At 38.4% G+C, this 23,321-nt stretch overlaps 1 protein-coding gene across 2 annotated transcripts; it reads right to left on the bottom strand.

The window, feature by feature from the left end:
* Window positions 1–58: 58 nt before the first annotated feature.
* LOC131363381 (bone morphogenetic protein 2-like) lies at window positions 59–19,321 on the bottom strand. Of its 2 annotated transcripts, none has more exons than XM_058405844.1 (8): window positions 19,202–19,321; window positions 7,736–7,845; window positions 6,697–6,795; window positions 3,513–4,013; window positions 3,251–3,378; window positions 3,062–3,178; window positions 1,536–1,707; window positions 59–1,347 (listed from the first exon to the last, which is right to left on the bottom strand). In XM_058405844.1, the coding sequence occupies exons 4-8, from the start codon at window positions 3,811–3,813 to the stop codon at window positions 899–901; spliced, it is 1,167 nt and encodes a 388-aa protein (XP_058261827.1). In that variant the 5' UTR covers window positions 3,814–4,013; window positions 6,697–6,795; window positions 7,736–7,845; window positions 19,202–19,321; the 3' UTR covers window positions 59–898. The 2 variants fall into 2 exon arrangements, with proteins under 2 accessions (XP_058261827.1, XP_058261826.1); XM_058405843.1 differs by having other exon boundaries at window positions 1,530–1,707.
* Window positions 19,322–23,321: the final 4,000 nt, after the last annotated feature.

The raw sequence follows: 23,321 nt of genomic DNA on the forward strand, positions 1-23,321 counted from the left end.
TCTCTATTTGTACCGTCATACAAAATGGTAAATGAGGACAAACAAAAAACTAGCCTGAAATCACATGAATTTAATCTGTACAACAAAAGTATAATATCCCGCTAAACTTAGCCATTCCAATGCCAAAATACGTTATAAACTATTGTTCAGACAATGGGGTAAACTTTTTCAATGGAGATCATTTCCAGGCATTAGTGACCCCTTGCGGTGAAAACTGGCATCCATTGGTGAAAATTGGTACCCATATCCATTATTGGTTTTTATCACCCCTGAATCTTTGACTTCGACAAAAAGAAAAGAAAAAAAACAGGTGTTCCTAGTTTTGTTATAACATGCTAATTCAGTCCAAATGATTTTTTTTTATATATATGCACACTGTCCACTTTATTAGGAACATGTGTACACTCATGTAGTACACTCATGCCATCCCAATGAATAAACCATGCTGTCATGTCAAGATTTTCAGTTCACATTAAAAAAAATCTGATCTGTGTGAATTTAATTGTGACATGATTGTTGTTAACAGACAACAGTTGTTTCACACACAACAGTCTCTAGAGTTTGCACCAACATCAATGCCTCTGTTCAATCACACTAAAATCACACTGTTTCTATATTCTAATATTTAATGTGAGCATTAGCTGAAGCTGCTGCCACATGATTGGCTGATTAGATGTACAGGTGTTCCTAATGAAGTGGTAATCAGGGAAATACATCCAGAATCTGTTTTTACCTTACCATTAAAAATAAAAAATAATTCTGTAAATAACTGTACTCACAGATTTTTTGGGGGTTAACACAAATATCATGATAACGTTTTGTGTTGCCCTTTATTCGCTTATATTACTCCCTATGGAATATATTAAAAATCTACACATGATGATGTACAGTAGTGCATTCAGTGACAGCCACAGCTGCCTGCCACCATGTCGTCATATTGTTTGAGAACAACATTTTCATCATCGTCAAAGTACAACAGACTTATAGGTTGAAGGTTGTCTGGTACGCAGCATGGCCTTCCCACTTTGCTGGACAGTTTTAATGTGTTTACTATGGATTGCACAATGGCATGATTGGTTGGATGTAAACTTCCACTGAGTGGAAATGGACAGGACCCACTGCAGTGATATGCGTTGTAGCCTCTTGGTGATATTACCCATCCGGCCCAACCAAGTTTTACAAAGTCCACATATAGAGGTGTTCTTTGACAATTTACAACTTGCTCATTTTCAGATGCCCTTTTATGTGTACTCCTGCGCTTTCGCACAACAGCCTGGAGGGAGCTTTTGAACTCGAGGAACTCGAAGGGCAAGCCGGTGTTCTGACCTGATGTGGAAACTCCTTCACCTGTGCAATCAAAAAACTTCAGAAATGTTACTCTGATCAAATTGAAAGTCCAACATCTAGAAATCCAACTGAAATTATTACAATACTTTAATAATTTGGACATCTTGTCATCAGATTTTAAATACACGTAAAAAAGCTCACCTACAGATATGTGTTAAAAAAATGAAAGTTCCTGAGGTCACCTTTACCAGAGCTTCTTCTTCGACCATCATTTGAGTAGACAACCAAATAGGCATCATTTTCCTCATAACTTGTTTCTCTCGCACTTTGTACATACGTCTCCAACCAGTGTCCCGAATTTAAAGTTGCAACAACCAAGATGCCATTATTTGTGCTGCTGTTGAGAATCCACTTGGTGACCTATTATACAATTAAGAAAACAAATTCACAGTTTTGTCAGCCCTGTTGCACTGCTAGTGTACTGGAGCGTGAATGTGGATCTATCAATTGTAGGACAAGCTACTAAGTGTGCCTTGGAGAAACAAACCTATGCAAACTATCTTACATTTTTGTTAAAGGCTATTGTACAGAATGTTGTAAGGCTTACCTAATGCTAGTCTAATAAACAGCATTACATTTCAAACCAGAGGCGTGCTAAGCAGGTGTCCTAAAGGTCTTGCAGTACCACCTACTGCCAGGACTGTGTAACTGCATCCACAGGTTGGTTATTACACAATATGTCGAAATACATGCAATTTTAATGTTTGTTAAGTAAAGGTCAACTGATAAAAAAAGTGAAAAAGTGTTCAATAATAATAATAATAATAATAATAATAATAATTTTAGCTGCAACAAGTGGACTCAACGAACTCATGGAAGAAAGTAAATAATGACTTTGCAATTTTGGACTACATTTAGTAATAGTCCAAGCACTTTATAACATTGATATATTTATATCAATTATCAAGTGCTTGGAGAATTGGAGTGTTTATATTATGACACATCTCATGAACTCTATATTTACAGTTACATTTATGGCATTTGAATTACACCCTTATCCAGAGTAACTTACATAAGTCTCTATCAGATACATCCTGATACTGGTTTACAAGGTCATAGACTAAGAGTAAGCATCAGTGTTTTAAATCTATAAACTAAAACTCTAAAACTATAAAGTACTTACTTAATCTAACTACAGTGGAGTTCATTAATTTTCTCCAAATCAAGGACTGGGAAACATTTAGCAGACATAGAAAAAGTGTAAGACAAAAAAAAGATCTCCTCAACACACATTTATCTTACTAGCATGATGTAATGGTTTAAATATCAGGCTCATTACACATTATTTCATTATTTAAATGTGTGAATTAATATTTTGACTATTTGTCATTACTAATGTGTGCTTTCATTTATTAACATTGGGAAAGTTATAAATCCTAATGAATTCATATAATTTCATGTATTTCTAGGTTCAGGTTGAGATTATTTATTCTGAACAACATATTTATTTACCGTGAAAATAATCACATTTCACATATCATACCAGTTGATTTGTGCTTGCTTTTATACCAACTGTACTGTAAGGTAAGACAGAAATGCATACAAATGTTTATACACCCCTAGCCAAAAGACACATTTTGCAACCCCTTTCAGAATTTCAGCACTTCTGTCCCCTAACAGAAACATTACATCACTTTACCCTGCTACACTCTTCAACATGGCAGTGGAAGAGCAAATATCCATTTGCCTCTGTATCAGAATGCATGGAACTCACCGTCTGTGTGATGTTAAACACTTCCCATCCTTCAGTGTACATAGACAGTAAACGTGACAGGATCAGATTTCCTCGCCAGGGTTTCACTTTGCTCTCCAGCACTTCATACAAATCCACCTAAAATCCGAGACCACAGAGAGCTGAGAGTCTGACCCGCCTTACTTCAGAACAAACTAAGGTAAAACTTACTCTGTAAAAGTGATGTCCAGGTAAAACCGCGTGCGCGCGCCGAAACCACCGGAATTCTGCTTTTGTTATGATCTCTCGGTGACCAAATGATGTCAGGTTAAAAAAGTGAAACGCGCCATTTGATTGCGCTGAAACAGTGCGAATATTAGACAATGGCAGTAAGGTATGGAAAAAGAACTGTATGAGTGCTTATGAAAAAAATCTATTAGATATGGTGGTTTTCTGTGTACTAATCGGAGTGCGGGTAAGGGTTTTTACGAACCTGCGAAGCTCCTCACGATGTTATCCTGCAAAGTCGCAGGGTTTCTGAGATGTTCCTCGTACAGCTCCATCATAAAGCGCGGCGCTTTTGTGCGCACTACATGACGCCCAACATCTCGGACCTGGAGCGCGTCATTCAGTGTGCGCTGCTTGGGCACATCTGTAATTACGCGCGCTTCTGGCATTTCATAAACATAAGCAGACAGCACGCTGAAAAGTAACACCAGCTGCAAGGCAAGGATCTCAAAAAGATAAAGACTTCTTAGCAAAGCCATGGCCAATGACAGAGGTGTCGAGTGCATTCACATTAAACCTCAGCGCGCAGCTTGCACCAGGATAACATGAGGTCACGTGATGCGGGACTGCACCGATCAAGCTGGACTGTAGTGGGTAGCACTTAAATGGCAGTCAGTTTACCTTGTGTGCTCGTTGAGCGTGCAGGAGCACACACGATATGGTTTTCAACCAAAACCACAATAGAGTTCTGCCGTTCCTGCCGATCCTAAAATAAAGTTGCAATGCAACAGTTAAGTTTTGAATATTTTTCTACATGAAAAACTTACTTACTTAAACCCAAAAGAACACAAGTAAGTGAAGAACTCCATACGCAAAAAAAGAGAATGAAAATGAAATGAAATAATTATTATCAGCCTACAATCATCATCATCATCATCATCATGAGAAGAAGAAGAAGAATTCAGACAAAGCATGAATGAAATAAGAATAACTCCAAGCAAATGAATACACATTCCTGCCTGGTTACAGAAATTCATTCTGCTATTTGTAGCCGTTAAAGCAAATGGTGTGAATATTAACAAATGACGTCAATGCACACTGAAAAGCTGTGTGTACCACTGGTTGAGAGCAGTACAGTGTTTTGTTGCAGTTTGCTATGTGTTATCTGTGTGCAGTCAGGTCTCCCTTCAGTGTGTTAGGTAAACGTAGGGATGCGGTGATGACGTATGGTCGAAGGCACACTGACTAAGGATCACCCCAGAACTGTTGTGTGGGATTTTCCTACTCTGTCCATGCATCATTATACTGCAAATGTCTCAGAGTAATGCATCTGATCAAGCTTTATAATCCTTAAGATGTTTCATCACTCATTGAAGGAGAGTTCAGCAGTGTGTTCTGCTCAAATTTTTCTCAGTCCTGCAGCCACAGCCGAGGTCCTGGTGCTTCCCTGCTCTAGGGAGAAGAACAGCTACAGCTATTCTTTCTGGTTTTGTTACTACTGTGTGAATGTGTACTGGGGGGTAAACTCCTGACTATCACAGGGCTAAATTAATGAACAACTCAAGGTTTCTTCCTCATATAATCACAGGTATTATTTCCTTGCCACAATTTCCTCATGCTTGTTTATTAGGGATAACAACTTTACCATTATCATCTGTTAAAATTATCACCAATTTACAATCCTTGTGTGCAATATTACAGCTCTACAATAGTATTTGTACAGTATTTGTACAGTATTTTTATTTATTTATTCTATTTTACAGTTTATAAAACAGTGTATATATTTCTTTCTTTCTCTCATATATTTTTTTATTTTCATTATAGCAACTGTAACATGGCAAAGAAATTTCTCCATTGGATTAATAAAGTTCTTTGAATCTTGAATAAATATTAATTTAATTTTAAACTTAAAATTATTTAAAACCAAATAAAATAATTTTTATTCTATTTCTCTATTTCTGTAAATCTGATTTGAGACAATGTCAGTTGTTAGAAGTGCTATACAGATAAATTGAATTAAAATTAAATTGAATTAGAATTTCCATACCACCTTACTTGATATTGAACTGAAACCCTAATTTTATATAACTTACATCAAGAATATAATTATTTCTGTGAAGCTACTTTATGACAAAGTCCAGTGCATTGTTTAAAGCACTGTATAAATGACGATTAAAACATAATGATACACATCACTGTGTGAAAAACCCCCAAAAAGAAACAACATGGAGAACTTGTTCATCTGCTGATTTACAACGTCTAGGCACCGGGTCAATTTATTTTTACTACCTGTCAAAACCGCAATTTTATAAGATCTTTTTCACAACACCTTCATGATGCTTCATCATTTCTACAAACCCAATTTTGATAAATAAATAAATAAATAAATAAATAAATAAATAAATAAATAAATAAATAAATAAATAACTGTATTTAGTCTAACAATTTTTAAGTGTTAAATGTAAAAAATTAAATAAACTATTTAGCCAACAATCCTGTTTGAAGCACCATGACAGATATCCATGTTATCAAGCAAACACATGTTCAAGTTTTAAAGTGACTAATTATCATAGCTGTAAGAGTCCCATCAGAGTCACAGTGTGTAGTGAGTCAGGGCCCTTAGCAGTTCCCCGACTCATGTATACAATATACTGATTCCTGGCCTATAGGGAGCCATTGAGATGGGCCTCAATGTGCAAGGTTCATGCTGTGACTTAAATACACAGTCAAGTGTCATGCACTGGTTTTGTTTTGTGTTTATGGTCAGTTTTAATCTCTTTGGCTTAGCATATTATATATGCATTAGTGATATTATGCCATTGAAGAAAGGAAGCAACATTAGCCCATTTTTTAAAATAGTGTTTAAGAATGAAACTGTTGTATTTTCATATTTGGATACATTGTATATTTAAACTTTTTTGGTATGCTTTAAACAGAGGATGCATACTAATTTATTAGTCTTTGGCGGTTTTAATCTTCTGCTTGCTTGTATAAATGTATCAGTTTACTGCTTATGAGTAAGCCAGAGGTAAAGGTGATTAGGAAAAACTCCCTGAGATGATATGAAGAAGAAACCTTGAGACTCAAATGGGAACTCATCCTCATCTGGGTAACACTGGATAGTGCGATTATAAATCATTTCCCTTCTATTACTGTAAACTATATGATTAAAAAGAAATTGTGAACCAAGAAATCCTCTCTAGTAGCAAGCGCCATCACTAGATGGTAGTATTGATCAAGTCTTTAGTCTTTTGGTCTCTTTCTGCCTGCTCTCACGCATCTACTTTCTATTAAACATCATAAAATGCATACTAACACATACTAACCTCACAGCTCTTTAATTAATCATGATTCATTGTGTTTGGCAAATGGCAAATTATATCAGTATTTTGTTTCGAGAGAAATGGAAATTAATAATACTACACACAGAAACATATTCTTGTGCTCACCTGTTTAATTTATCCAAGGGAGAGTGCTGAAAAGATCTCTGGTCAGTGATCAGTTCTTGTTTCAGTGGCCTCCTCCTTTATTATTAGAACACTGAGCACCTAAAAGGAATTAAATGAGCAACGAGCATTGCTGTTATTATAAAAAAAATATGTGCAGGGAAAATACAAGTATTGTTAAAGTAGAATGAGGGGATTAATTGGAGCTCTGGCATTTTATGTTTTCAGACTTGGTGTAATTTCTCATTTCCTTTTCATCTTTGATTGACAGACTGTTGAATACAAGGTCTGTTCACTGAATGTAACTTTTAATTCTGGCATGTCCTGCATTATAGGAAAGTACAGTACACCCCATAATCTAATAAAGTTACTATAGGTACTGCTTAGCACATATTGTATGGCTATAACTTTATTCTTCACTCACATGGACTATTCTTACGTCTTAATAAGGGTCAGTTCTTCTAGGTGTCTGGTGTTACTTCTATCTATACACATGCATTGTTTTCTGTTACAGTGTATATTCTCCCTGTTAGCATGGTCTACATTCATGTGTTGTATCCAGTCTTCTCAGTTTCACCCTACTGGTATGATACTATACATGTTACTCTTCTGAAGCTCTGTTTTTGTTCATTGTTCCTGGGCTATGCCAGTCAGACTAATGTAATTTAGGCAGTAGTTGCTCAAATGGTTAAGGCTCCGGGTTGATTGGAAGGTTAGCAAGCTTTATGCTACTTTTTGCCTCTGACCCCACTTTTCTAAGTTGGGATATGTGAAGAAAAGCATTTCATTGTGCTGTAATGTATATGTGACAAACAAATATTTTTTCTAATGTGTACACTGTCTCTGCCTTGTCTTGTATGTTATATATTAGACACTAGATATTCCATCCCACTCTACACTCTATACACACACACACATATATAATATATGTATATTGTTAGCTCCCACATTCTACGCTGGTGAAACCTCAGAAAGCTGCCTCAACATCCACGTGTTTAAAACATGCCTGGACCCACATCTCGCAGCTTTCAGCACTTTCTACCTGCTCCTTCCCAGGAGGCCTCTGGCACTGCCATATTGATGTCTCCTGACAGCAGAGAATTATCCGGAAATGAACCCGGCCATCTGACACCCCCTCCTCCTCTTCACAAACTGCCGTGAAATACACATATACATACACACACACGTCACGACATGCGTTGACTGATAAGACACATTGGCACATGGTAAACAAACAGTGGTGGGTGGGCTTAAAACCTCAGTTTCACTGTAGCTACTGTGGAACATGTGTGGAACGTGTGGAAAAGGTGAGGTCTTAAATGTTGTGAAGGTTGTTCATCTTGCTAATCAGAACTATACCACTGCATTAATGAATTTTCTACTCTGGCCAGAATGAAAGAAGTGTTTTCTACAATGGCAGCTTGGGCAGTTTTATTAATGCACTTATTCTGATATGGTATTATTTCTATAGTAACTATTTATACAGAGACTCGTAGTGGACCACGTTGCTGAAATCCAATAACAAACAGACAAAAACCTGGTATTTAACAAAGAAAAGTACATTTCTTGTATTTGTAATTGAAAATAGAGGTTCAGTGTAGATGTAGTGTAAGATTAAGTGTAACCATTGTCATTTCCACCTATTAGCAGTAGTGATCTATGATGGTGAGTCAAACAAAAACCTTAAAAGCGCAGCATAAATTACAGAAAGAGATTGTCTACAGCTGGAATATATGTGAGTCATCAGAAATCACTCACACAACATCCTGTTTGTGCCTCATTTGGTCAGATGGAGTAGTGCAACAGATGGTGCATTAGTGGATGAAAACTGTTACAAGTTTTTCAATGGCTCAGTTGTATTCTGTATTACTGGCAAATCAGCTTACTGCTAGTATATATAGATTCCATTGTGAACGGTGGCTTAGGTTAGCCTCACATCTTGGGGGTTCCCATCTCCACCCAGCTGTGTAGAGTTGGCATGGTCTCCCATGCCACTACTACTACTAGGGTTTCACTCGGTTTCTTGGCATGTGACTGTGTGTGATTCGGCCATGTGATGTGTTCAGGCACCTTGTGCCCCAAATCTCCTGGGGTAGACTTTCAGGATTCCCTGTGTAAGTGCTACAGAAAATGGATGGATGAACATCATTGAACATCTGAATAATTATTACTATCCCATTTATTATTTCTTAGTCACAACTTATAAACTATAACCAAGCTTAATACATAACAGTATAAAGAATATAAAACATAATCAATTCAACCACTAACAATGGAAAAAACTCCTTCTGGCTTTTAGTAGTAACAAAAAACAGAATAACTGCATGTACTGGCTAGTGCCTAGAAGTTGAGGATCAGTGAACTATTTATAGTGTTTATGTGAATCATACTACCAATAGTTATACAGTCTGTGTGTGTGTTCGAGTCTATATGAAGACTGAATTATGTCATTAAGATTCCAATGGACTTCCCTTTCCACACTGTGTGTTCACAGGTGGGAATACAAATAAGATTAGAAGAGAATGTTACAGTAATGAAAGAAATCTGAAGAGTTTTATAAAGACTGCAACTGAAGAATGATGTACTGTATATCTGAATGTCTAACCTTCTTTTTGAAAAAAAAAGTAATTTTGTTTTGCATCATATTTGTAAAACCTATACAGTTCTACACGAGTGTGTTTGGCCTATAAATGAACAAGCTTGTGTGTTTCGGTTTCCACTAGACATTAAAATTCATTCTGTGTAAGGGTGGCTGGGTGGCTTCAATTCCACAAAGAAACAAAAATCTGGGAGGCCCTGTGGTAAAACAAGCAAGATGCCTAGGAGAAGAACATAGTATATCCTTCAGTGTTAAGCTAAATCAACAATACAGGGATGGTTAGTGTAAGTGCTAAATGGATTGAGACACTAACACAGGTTTCTGCATAGTTCCTTAAGTCAGCTGGAAGTCAAAACACAAGAAATGCACACCAAAGGCACATAAAGAAATCATTATTTTTGTAAGTAAAAAACAAATCTTTTATCCTTCGTAAATTTGTAATTTTTTATTCTTGCACATTTCTTTTGTGGGAATTGTGTAGGTTTTATTTGTGGTCATTAAAATACCAAAACGGACCTTTGTAAATGCAACTAAATATATAATTTTGCTTACCATCTATAGCAGAATGAGAATTGAAAGTGATCAAATGGGAGTGAGGAGGAAAATCAATGCAGGTTTTATAAATCCCTTTGCCTTTATATCTGTTTGGAGACTGGAGGCCAAACCCCACCACCAATTATACTTGACATTACACATTCCTGTTCTAATTATGCTGTGAGTAGGAGATAGTAAAAAGGTGCTACATATTATCCAGTAAAACATTGTAAAAAACAATGATTAGAAGGGTTATGACGGACAATGGAAATTGTCTCCTGTGCCATCCGACACAAGCCCAGGCCAACATCCACAGTGAACAGACTTAACAGGATGGTACAAACACAGTGAGCAGCTGAGTGTCCATTAGTTTCTCTACTCAAAGACACTATGCAAACTTGACCTGCACTAAAAGATTCCATAAGACAGGCATGCTTTCTGGAATGCAAAGAAAAGAAAAAATAGACCCAAACTGGTCTACCAAATCTTCGTAATTTTTTCCATATTTAAATGCCTTCCACTAATGGTAACTGAAAAGCAAAAAAATATTGTGATTTCTGTAGTACCCCCAAATAATACCCCTCATTTCTTAATTCATATCCATAGCAGAAGAGAATGTGTTTTTTTAAATCATGTCATGGTTATACCCCATGTGTGAGACACAGACTGAGCATTAATTAAACACTAACTAACTAAGTAAATGAGAGTCCTTGCACCTAGCATGTGCTTGTATTTGCATCCTTTCCTGTAGGCTTATCTTGGGTCATCATTGTGCTACAAATCATCATCACTGTCAGCATTGTTCTTCTAGTCACTGTGGATCTGAAGCCAGGGTGTGAGAAAGGATAGAAACAAGGCGCAAGACAAGCGAGGGAGGAAACTGAAGAACCTAGAGGATCCCATGCAGACATTATTAGGACCCTGGAACTGTGAGGTGAGGGACCACTGCAGCAAAGCTTGCATGACAACAGAGCTTCTATTTAGGCTTATTAAAACTTCTTTTAACATCGTATAAATACCAGTAAACAAGGAAGGACAACTGCTCACTTTTGACTTGTATTAAACTTTTCATTTGCACAAATGAATGTGTCTATAATTCACATAGATTTTTTCAGAATAACAAAAATCAGAACTTTTACCATAACAACTCTGATCTCAGCACAGGACAGAATTCCAGTGTCCACATTCTCCATCTACCCATACCATCTGATGACTGTTATCCAATGACAGCACAGCTCTTATCTTTCACAAATGTAAGTAGTATTCACAGCTGAAAGTGGAGGGTACATTGCATACATATGGAAGACATAGGCTATAAAACTTCAGCAGTAATGGCCCTGATGTGTTGCCGATTTCCTAATGGGCCCCTTGTTGCTTGGCCTGAACTTTACACACCATCTGTTGTGTTCTCTTGGATCCTCATCAAAACGGCCACCTTAGAAATGGAAGAGTGAATGATGGCACATCTAATCTCATTTGTGATGTTTTTAACTGCGTGCACCAAGTAATGGGGAAGAAGGTCAGTGGTAAGAACATTTTAACAGAATTCCTATTTATGTGTCTATTAGTGTTTAAATATAGGTAATAAAGATTTTAATTTTCTAGAGTTGTTGAGAGGAGTTTGAGATGCTTCTTAAATCGTGACTCTTATTGAGAATTTTTGTACAGAACAAAGAGAAATAGTGAATAAACGACAGACTTATTCACACAGTGGTAGCAGGCCAGTGTTTACATGGACTGGCAGATCTGTTCCTGGCCCTAGACTGCAAGGCTGGGGTGATGTACAGTTAGGACGCTATCGTTTGAAGGACGGATTAGTACTTTCCTACCAAACAGCCCTGGATTTCTGTGTGGCTGGCACCGTTTCCCCCACCCAAAAAAAAAAAAAAAATGAAACATGTATATTTTCCTTAGAACAGACAAAGGCCATAATTCAAAAAAGGCAAATCATGAATTCACAATCCAGGCTGCACATTTTTGTCAGTTCTTTAATAAACCTCATGAAACATCTAAGATGGCCTCGTTTTTAAAATAAGCATAAAAAAGCTGCAGGCTGTTGAGCTCCTACAACCTCATATGAAGGATTTATAAAGTGTTTATACAAACGCTGCACTGACCAACATGGCCTAAACGAGTGGCGGATCTCAAGTTTCATGCCGCGTGGCTTGTTGAAGGAGAAGCCGATAACAGCTTGGCTAGCTGCAATTACGTTTTATTAATGATCCAAAAAGCCTCAGAGGAGCACTTTTCCAAGCACACCTACACGTTCTTGCCAAAAGCCATGCTGACCGGATTGTGACCATCTCAGTGCTGACTCTAGAAAGGAAGGAAAGAAACACATCAGTTTAGCTGCTGCCATGGTAACCCACTTTGGGAAAGCAAGCAGTGCTTTATGTGAGCCAATATAAAGTCAATCCTCCATGAAGTGCATAACCTCAGCCTCGGGTGGGTTTGTGTAGGGCCTCTGTTACCTGCGATTGCTTGGCTCGATAACAAGCAGTAGTAAAATCTCTTGCAAGGGAGGAGCTAAATGCTTTAAAAAAGACATGTAAATATCATCAGGTAACACTAGTATATTAGCATTAATAAATTAAGAATGAACATCAACAGGACATAATATAAGAAGGACTGATAAGTTTTGGTTTCAGAACAGAGAAGAGGATGATTTATGGTTCAGTTCCTAGTGCCTCTCAAAAACCCTGATTCACTTTCTGTTACCCAGGGACTTTTTAAGAGAACAACAGGTACATTTTTATTCCAGTGCTTCCAAAAGTTAGCGCATTTCTAACAAGTACAACAAAGAAACTATTACTGTACCATTAGTGTGACAAAACATGCTGCATCATGTCTCCCTGTTTGATCCTAAGCTTGGGTTACTATGACTGGTTCTTCCATGTTCTCTGGTTTCCTCCTGCCTCCAAAATACCTAGGAAAGTGGACTGGCTATTTTATATTGCTCCTTAGTGTGTGTGTGTGTGTGCGTGTGTGTGTGTGTGTGTGTGTATTTATATCACTATTGTATTTATACTGCTAGTGTATTTATATAACAGTATCAACATTAAACACTATTGCAAAGAAACTTTACAGTAATATATAAATTCAGGATATAACATTTAAAGGCATCCGTAATGAGGCGATTATGACAAGGATAAACTCTCCGAGATGATGTATGGAAGAAACCTTGAGAGCAATCAGATTTAGAAGGAACCCAACCTTATATAATATGAAGGGCAGCCATGAAGTAAGTCAAGTCGTGTTCCCAAAACATGCTTTCATCTCTTTTCATGTCTTCTCTTTTTTGGCATTGCTATGCCATCACTTGTATATTCTTTTTATTTGAATATGCAATGTGCTCATATCTTTTTACATGTACAAATCTATATTTCAAATAAAATTAGAGTCAATTAAAGGATTACAAACAATTGTCCTTGCATTTGTGCTGTTCCATTAAAAGTTAGTTGTTTGGTTGTCAGCAGTGTTCTTGAGCATCTTTTCCCCCATGCCATCATGCTTGGGTGTGTTTCCAGCAGTTCACCATCTGCCCCATGAAACCAAACCTGACTGACATGGAGGACAGGTGGGGGAAGAAAGGGCTCATAACAAGGCTGCAGAGGATATTCTGCATTGAAGTGCTGATGGATTTGGGATTCTGCCCTTGTCCTTGCCCATGTGTTCCTGTCACCACTCTTGCGCAGCAGCTTCTACCAATAAACACAACCGGCTCCTTACTGTTTACTTTGGTGTCATGCAAAGTTCACTTTATGTTGAGAGAGACAGAAAATTATAGCTGTGAAGCCTGACTGTGGATCTGTATGTCTGGAAGCCAGCACAGTTTGGAGGTTTCCCTGCCTGAGCAAATATACTCTAAAGTTACAACATAATGTGATCTTCAGTTTAATCAATATTTCTAATTAAAATTTTATTTCACATGCACAACCATGCACTGTATGACATGCTTTTCAACTGATTGTCACAAAAGTTGAATATAAATAGTTAAAATAAAAATAGCAATAGATTCACTTGTTCAAGCAAAAGAGAGGAAAAGTGCAATATATGGAATAATATTGCAAATGTCTTAAGCCAATTTATGAATCTGCTTTTCTATTCACATACATTATAAAAACTATTTTGCCTGACATGTATATATCAGTAAAAACCAGACCTCGACCCCAGTCAGTTGTCCAACTATAGGCCAATATTAAACCTGCCATTTATCTCCAAGATCCTAGAAAAGGCTGTAGCACAGCAGTTATGATCATACCTACATAGGACTAACATTCATTGAATATAAAATACTATTACTGACCTATAAAGCACTAAATGCTCTTGCGCCACAATACCTGAACGATCTTTGGTTATTTCTAAACTGCCATGCCTGCTCTGATCAAAGCATGCAGGTTATTTATTAGTACCTCAAGTAGCAAAGGCTACAGCAGGGGCCAGAGCTTTTTCTTACAAAGCCCCACAGTTATGGAACAGCCTTCCAATTAGTGTTCAGAATTCAGATAGTCTCAATTTTTAAGTATAGACTGAAGACACATTTGTTTAGTCAAGCTTTCAGTGTATAGTTTTTCTTAGGTAAAGGAGCAGATCTGGAAGGTTCATGGGCATAGAGTGTTTGGTGTTCTGGGGTGTTTGGATGCTGTCGCCTTACCACCCTCAGATTTGCTGACTGTGAAGTGGTTGGGCGCTTTGTGTCCCAGGAAGCCTTCATGTCTGTCACCTTCTGGCTCTCCCTTTTAGTTATGCTGTCATAGCTAGTCTTGCCAGAGTCCCTGCCTGCACTTTACACATAATCTACATTTTCTTTAAACATCACATGATCACAAACATATTTAATATATTTCTCTCTCTCTGTCTTTCTCTGTCGAGCTATACATCCCACTCCCAAGCTCCCAGTGTTCTGAGTTTCTAGTGTGACCACTGTCTTTATCCCTGGTTGGAGTCTCTTCACTTGGTGATACTTTGTGGACAGCTTGTGACCAGGAGTCAGTGGTGGACAGAGCCACTTGGGGACTATCACACCATCACGGATGTGCCGTTACATCTGTCAGCTTGCAACAGCAAGGAATTATAATCTATAATGAACTCAGAAACTACACTGACCTAACAGTTCCCCATAAGCCCTTGGTTGCTGATGTCGAAAGACCATTATATAGTTACATTTAGATTATTTACTGTCAGGTGTCACCCAAATAAAGATTAGGTTTGCTTCTGAGCCTGGTTCCTCTCAAGGTTTCTTCCTCATATCATCACAGGGAGTTTTTTCTTGCCACTGTCGTGTGTTTCAACTCAAGTATATGCCCTGAATGTTGCAACTCAAGTATGAGTTGTGATCTAAACCAACAGACGAGGTACTGTTGCGCAAATTGCTGAAGAAGTTAATGCTGGTTCTGATAGAAAGTTTTTTTGCAGTTTGTTGCGTGCCCATGCGGACCCCTGTACAGCACCAAAAGTGCCGACAATGGGCACGTGAGCATCAGAACTGGACCACAGTGCAATGGAAGAATGTGGCCTGGTCTGATGAATCACATTTTCTTTTACATCACGTGGATGGCTGGGCAATATGTGCGTCACTTACCTGCAGAACCCATGGCACCAGGATGCACTATGGGAAGAAGGCAAGCCAGCGGAGGCAGTGTCATACTTTGGGAAATCCTTGGGTCCTGCCATCCACGTGGATGTTACTTTGTCACGTACCCTACCTAAGCAATATTGCAGACCATGTACACCCTTTCATGGAAACTGTATTCCCTGATGGATGTGGCCTTTTTCATCAGGATAATGTGCCGTGCCACAAAGCAAAAAATGGTTCAGGAATGGTTTGATGAGCAGAGCAAGAAGTTTGAAGTGTTGGCTTGGCCTCCAAATTTCCCAGATCTCAATCCAATCGAGCATCTGACTTGCATTTTAATATATTCAATATATCTTTCCCATGAATGTGTATTAGATTATTCCCAATACTCTATTCTCTACATTTTATAACTTTTCTCTCGGTTGCGCTGCTTCCAGTAGTGTATATTTATGAAAGGCGTATTTATCCAATCATATTTCAGCCAGTGGCTGACATCATGTGTCGCCAGGGTGAAAGTCTGCCTCAAGGCTTTCAGAATCAATAGTGCAGGCACCTGGAGCTTAAAATAAGTGGCAATGAAATTGTTACATTAACCAATCAGATTTACGTCAGCAATTTCCCGTTCTTTCGATTGGATAATTGGAGTAGTGTCACTGTGCATACAGATCCAGACCACTAGAGGGAGCCCTCACCCGAATATTGACAGTGTACAACTGGTTTCCAGTTTCTAGGTCTTTTAAGCAGCGTGCTCCCTCTATTGTACGCGAAGTATCGTTTCCGAGTGTCACGTACCAAGCCTTGCTTATTGCCTGATTAATCTTTGATGTGTATGATCCTTGCCTGTTTGCCTTGATTACGAGTTTTTTGTTTCTGTTTTGATCGCCTAGTGTTTTGCTTTTCCGGTTTTGACTCTTTGCCTGCTGACCTGTTTACAATTCTGCCTGCTGTCTTCAATAAATATCTGCTTATGGATTCAGACACTCACGCATCCAGCGAGTCCTTACAAGTAGTCAGAGGCAGCGAACAGCATATATACATTGTTTCTATATTCACTGCATCTCATTTCGGATGCTGCGTGCTCTGGAGATTGCAGTTTGCTGCATATGGCATCAAGAATGTCTTTTTTGAGAACAGTAACTGTAATAAAATGGACTATTCCTTGTGAGGTGTGAAATACTGTAGACTAATTTCTTTTTTACTTTGCTATTTAACGGTTGATTAGTATCTATTGCCGTGGCTTCCAGGGGCGATTCTAGAATTTTCATTTAAGGGGGGCTCAGCACCCAATGAGGGTATAATAGTAAAAAATTAATTAATTAATAAAATTAAATTAAAATTAAATTAAATAAAGGTTTGACTAACAGGGTAGGATGGTAAACTTATTGCAGCATTCCACTGTATTGCATAGATGTGTATAACAAGCCAAATAGAGTCTTCCTGATCACACACACACTTGTCCTCTGATCCTCTGCCGCCGTTTTCATATGAAATTTACAGGGGACTGAGGAGATCACGAATTTTTGTACAGTTTATGGAGAATCGCAGAATTTTAGGAGGACACCAGTGAAGGCCTAGGTGTGAAATGCATGGCCCACCACTGATATATATATATATATATATATATACATATATACCCTATATTGCCAAAAGTATTCGCTCACCTGCCTTGACTCGCATATGAACTTAAGTGACATCCCATTCCTAATCCATAGGGTTCAATATGACGTCGGTCCACCCTTTGCAGCTATAACAGCTTCAACTCTTCTGGGAAGGCTGTCCACAAGGTTTAGGAGTGTGTTTATGGGGATTTTTGACCATTCTTCCAGAAGTGCATTTGTGAGGTCACACACTGATGTTGGACGAGAAGGCCTGGCTCTCAGTCTCCGCTCTAATTCATCCCAAAGGTGTTCTATCAGGTTGAGGTCAGGACTCTGTGCAGGCCAGTCAAGTTCATCCACACCAGACTCTGTCATCCATGTCTTTATGGACCTTGCTTTGTGCACTGGTGCACAGTCATGTTGGAAGAGGAAGGGGCCAGCTCCAAACTGTTCCCACAAAGTTGGGAGCATGGAATTGTCCAAAATGTCTTGGTATGCTGAAGCATTCAGAGTTCCTTTCACTGGAACTAAGGGGCCAAGCCCAGCTCCTGAAAAACAACCCCAAACCATACTCCCCCCTCCACCAAACTTTACACTTGGCACAATGCAGTCAGACAAGTACCGTTCTCCTGGCAACCGCCAAACCCAGACTTGTCCATCAGATTGCCAGATGGAGAAGCGCGATTCGTCGCTCCAGAGAACGCGTCTCCACTGCTCTAGAGTCCAGTGGCGGCGTGCTTTACACCACTGCATCCGACGCTTTGCATTGCACTTGGTGATGTATGGCTTGGATGCAGCTGCTCGGCCATGGAAACCCATTCCATGAAGCTCTCTGCGCACTGTTCTTGAGCTAATCTGAAGGCCACATGAAGTTTGGAGGTCTGTAGCGATTGACTCTGCAGAAAGTTGGCGACCTCTTCACACTATGCGCCTCAGCATCCGCTGACCCCGCTCCGTCAGTTTACGTGGCCTACCACTTTGTGGCTGAGTTGCTGTCATTCCCAAACACTTCCACGTTCTTATAATACAGCTGACAGTTGACTGTGGAATATTTAGGAGCGAGGAAATTTCACGACTGGATTTGTTGCACAGGTGGCATCCTATCACAGTTCCACGCTGGAATTCACTGAGCTCCTGAGAGCGACCCATTCTTTCACAAATGTTTGTAAAAACAGTCTGCATGCCTAGGTGCTTGATTTTATACACCTGTGGCCATGGAAGTGATTGGAACACCTGATTCTGATTATTTGGATGGATGAGCGAGTACTTTTGGCAATATAGTGTATATATATATATATATATATATATATATACATATAAATATATAATGAGATTTAGAAGGAATGCTAATCCACTACTCTGCTCTGGCAAGAAGCCTGACAGGAGACAAATGATGTATTTCACCCATTGTTGCCTCTGTGGTATCATTGATTAGGGCTAAATAGTATTTTGGGGTTGTATAAGGTATATCATAGTTGTATGAGACCCCCTGCACCTCACAACAAGGTGGCAACCTGTTATACACTCAAGAGAAGCCCACAAAAAAATATAAATAAGAAAAAATAGAAAAACATATATTCTGAACTTGTCATTCTCTGAAGGGGAAAGTGAGACAGGCAAGGAGATGGATGGTGGTAAAACAAAAAGCTGGAACTGTCTGCACGGTGTCATTGAAGTGCAATGCATCCGGCAGCCAAGATAAATGTGAAGTAAAACCCCCAGGACTGATGGTGGCTCATTTCTTTTGTGAACTTGGGCATTGCCCGGAGCCAAAAAAGGCCCACCAAAGAAAACAAATATCAAACAATTCCTCTTGTTGTAAGCCAATTATGTAACCAGAGAAGCCCTTGCAAAGTGCTTGCTGACAGTAAGTCATCCATTAGTGCTAAAACACACCGCACAGATGAAGCAGCTCACTTAAATGTTAAATATCAAAGTGGGAAATCAGCCCAGATGACTAATGCAGTCGATTTGTAAGTACAAGTCATTCGAACTGAGAAGAGACCAAAATGAGTGAATAATTGCCTCAGCTGTAGTAATGCAGGATTTAGTATTTCAGAATTGAACCCCCAACCACATAGGTACGATGCAAAAGTGAGGATCACTAGGGCCACTAAGCCCTTATCAGAGATGTTTTTAAAAAAAAAAATTTCACACATGCATTCACACATACTATGGATTAAAAATATTCCAACTACCTACCTGTTTTTGTACAGTGGGAGGAAACTGGTGAACCTGGAGGAAACCCACATGAAGACAGGCAGAATGTACAAAACTCTGGAGCTGTTAGTTATCAAGAGTACCCAAGGCACCACCTTCTCACAATATATTGCTAATATGGAAAACAGAAATACAAATCCAAAGTTGTTCTCTAACTAGGTAGGCTGGAGTTAACAACCTGAAACTAACATAACCACAAAAGACTTGGGCTGGAATTAAACACATATGAAGCTTTGTGACCACAATACAAACAAAGACGTGCATACACACAGATTGAGGCAACACCAGAGCAAGACACAGGTGGAAGCAATATTCGGGAAAAAAAAAGGAATAGGAAGAGAGGAAAAAACACATCATACAAACAAGATACAGAAATACAGACTTTGTATAAATGCACAGTAAATATATAACTAGCTACTAAAAAGGGCATGGTGTTGGTGCCACCTTAATATTTTCCTTGTGATTATTAGACAAGTGGTAGCATATCCCCCTTAGCTAATAATTTTTTCTTCACATTAAGATGCTTAAATTTTTGTCATTTGGAGAACTTACATTAAAAGTCAATCTTTTCTAAACGTGAATTCTCATGATGTCTCAACAACAAAATTCAAAGCAGTCCATTCAGACCTCTACTTAGAGAGAAAGACCGTCCTCAGATGAATGACTGAAATTTCGATGGGAACATATAAAGTGGTGGTCCTGAGGAGACACATAGACTATAACACTACTGCAAAGAGTAGCAAAGTGGATTGTATTTGCAATCAACTGCAAAAAAGGACAGTAATTTTTTTTAATTGATGGATGCCCTTGCTTTCTTTTCAGAATTTCTCCTGCTAGTAAAATCTTTGAGGTTACTTACTGTGGTGGAAGCTTATAAACTTCCTTTTTCAGCAAGAGGTGGTAATGAGCCACAAGAGGAAATTTAAGATGAGGTTTAGGATGTGGGGAAAGGAGAATTCTTGTATTGTAGCATATTATACAAACCTTCAATCTCCCAGGTGGAAGATTTCACGCTTGTCTAGTGACTTCGAACTTGGTCTCTTCTTCTGCAGCTACCGGCTCAACACTGAGATTGAGGGACGCCTGGGATGTATGTTCAGATGCTTTACCATATGTGCCCCTACTGGCCACCCCAATAAACCATACTGTAAAAATTAGTAGGGCATAACGGTGGCCACTGCAGTATGGGGAAAGTGTTTTGTTTCCTTTACTTTCTTTCTTTTTTTGAGTTGTGCTTCTTCAGTGCTTTTGAGCTCTCCTTCACCTAGAAATAATTTCTCTGCATATTATTTGTTCTTTGTTTGATCTCCTGGCTGCAAAACCATCACCAATCTGAACTCATCATAATATACAGTAACAATCAAAATCACCCTAAAACCCTGGTGTAATTTTAACTGAATATGTCAAATTTTAGGTTATAATCCATTAAATGAAAAATAGTATCAGGTAGTATGGAAGAACTCCAGGGTTCCCAGTTTGAACTCCAGGTTGCTGTCTGTGCAGCAGTTAGCATGTTCTCCCAGTGTACATGTTAGTTTCTTCCAGGTTTCCACCCACTTTCCAGAACTGTGGGTAGACTGACTGTGCTAAATTGGCCCTAGATGCCCTGTGTATTCCCACCTTGTGCCCAGTGTCTCTAGGATAGACGTCAGTGATCAATACGTCAGTCAGAGAAATTAATAAAATTAATTTTACATGGACGTCTAATTAAGGATTGTAAGCTACAGTAGCTCATACATGTAAACATGTAGTATGCAATATAAATAAAAGGAAGAGAATATCATACAAAGTACTATCATACACTACATTCTGCATTTAAAAGCCTTACATCCATAATGTGCAGGCAATTTTTCATTTCTAGTCATCAGGAGGGGAGCAAAATCTCACACCACTTTCCCTCGGGTGGTTTAAAACTTTGCAGAATAGAGATTGGAGCCAAGCAGCTTAGAGATTTAAGTAATGGAAGGATAACATTGGTGTAGCGACGCCAAGGCACTATTTAGAAGTTGAAGCCTCATCCCTTGACCTTTCTTTTTTACCTCACCAGGGATGACCCAATGTTTGGAGTAACAGTATGGGACATTATGAGCTAAGGCATGTTTGGTTTAGTTCCTCCTACTATTCCCAGGCCAACTGTGAGGTTTAGCAAGGGCAAGAAAGCAAAAGATTGTTTGGAAAAAAAAAAAATCGGTCAAATTCTGTAATGTTTGCATTTTTTAAATCGTAGAATCAACTGTTTTTAAGTTGTTTAGTTAAAAACACTGCACTTGTGCTAAGAGTCAGTAGCATATTTTCTGGCGATGTTGAAGCAGTGTGCATCCAAAGCTAATTTATGAACATGGGGTTAACATTTACCTTCATTCGTGACACTGATATCAAAAACAACATACAGACCAGGGTTTAATAGAGCCATGGCATTTGAGCTTACTCCAGAGAACTGCCCAGAATGTTGAAAAACCACTTACTCTATTGTGTCTAATAGAATTTTGGTGGAGCAAATTGTACTGTTTAGTCTGGTGTACTTTTGGCTGGCTTCGTTGTAGACAGCGACTTTGTTGTGGTATGTTACAAAATATTCTTCGCTTTCATTGCTATCCATCTGCACTATTGCACTTTCACTTTTTTTTTTACTACTCAAAGAGAATAATTAATTAAATTAAAGATTAAGTCAGCCCACTGGCATTACCCAAGAGGGACTGGTCAGTTTCAGACAAAAGCTTTTACCACATGCTTCAGCATTTTCCCCCTTTCTGTTCTAATAGCTCCTTCACAAGGTGAAATTCTCAAAAGGCAAGAAGAGTAAGTGAGATTCCGTCTCAGACATCTGCTGCAGTTTTACTTGGCACTAGGTTCTGGCTGGACATTCCATCATTGTTATTTCTTTGTTCAGCTCTTCAGAGAGAAAATAAAGATATTACAGGCTCTGTCTACCCAGGCAGTTGGCTAATAGCAGCCTGCTGGTTCCTGGGTTCCTGTCTGAATAAAATACATTGCACTCAAACACACTCATTACAACAGAAACACAATCAGTCTGTTATACAAAAGGTCTGTAATCGCGTCTTTTTTTTACTCAGTAATGTCTTCCTACTAGTACAGAATTGAGGCCAAAAAAAGGGGCAAGTCTTTGGCCTCGCCTTTGTTAAGTATCGAGAGCGTTGTAAACGAAAGTGAGGAATAGCCTAGGCATCATCTTTTTTTCTTGATTTTACCAAAAAAAAATTTGGTTCATTTTATGGGACTGAAATCCAAGTCAAGCAACTGAACAGTTCTATTGTAAATAAAATTCAGTTGATATTAATATTAATAACTAACTAACTAACTAACTAACTAATATTCTGTCTTCAGTTTAAATGGATTGCTTTAAACTGACTATTTATTATTGCTAATTATGAATTACAACCTCTGTGATCTAATAAAGTTCATCATAGCTAAATTGTATTTCTAACTGTTTAGAATACACTCAAAAGGCACAACAACAGTTTTCTCCAGCTTAAACAGCTAACACAGGAATTATTACCTGTGTTCTGTAATTCATTTCTGCAAAAAACCTCTCTCTAATTGCTGCCTCTTTCTCAAGTACTTTGTATATACATATGCATATCTCTTTACTTATACAGCTGTATATAGAGTAAATAATGCACAAATCTGCACATAAATCCTCTGTTCCAGATTCATAGAAAATATTATTATTTATTGTTTTACTATTTAAATATTTTGTGTTCTCATGCCAGATATGTATGTATGTATGTATGTATGTATGTATGTATGTATGTATGTACCAAGAGCACCTTAAAAAAACCCACAACAGATGCCTTGTGTGTCTGCACACACTTGGCGAATAAAGCTGATTCTGTTTCTGATTCTTAAAATGGCTGTCTGAGCTCCTTTATACCTTTAAGTATACCCATACAATATTTAGCAATAACAGCAAATTTTACACAAGGCAAGAAGAATTATCATGGAAAACAAACTAAACACACAGAATTGCCACAGAGACAGCAGTTTTGCTGAAATTGCCAGTGCTGGATGGAAAATAGTCTTCCAGCTGGAAATATCAAGCCAAGAATAATCCTGTTGTTTAGAAACTGACCACTGATGAAGG

This window comes from Hemibagrus wyckioides, linkage group LG13 (assembly GCF_019097595.1).
Source record: "Hemibagrus wyckioides isolate EC202008001 linkage group LG13, SWU_Hwy_1.0, whole genome shotgun sequence".
NCBI classification, from domain to species: Eukaryota; Metazoa; Chordata; class Actinopteri; order Siluriformes; family Bagridae; genus Hemibagrus; species Hemibagrus wyckioides.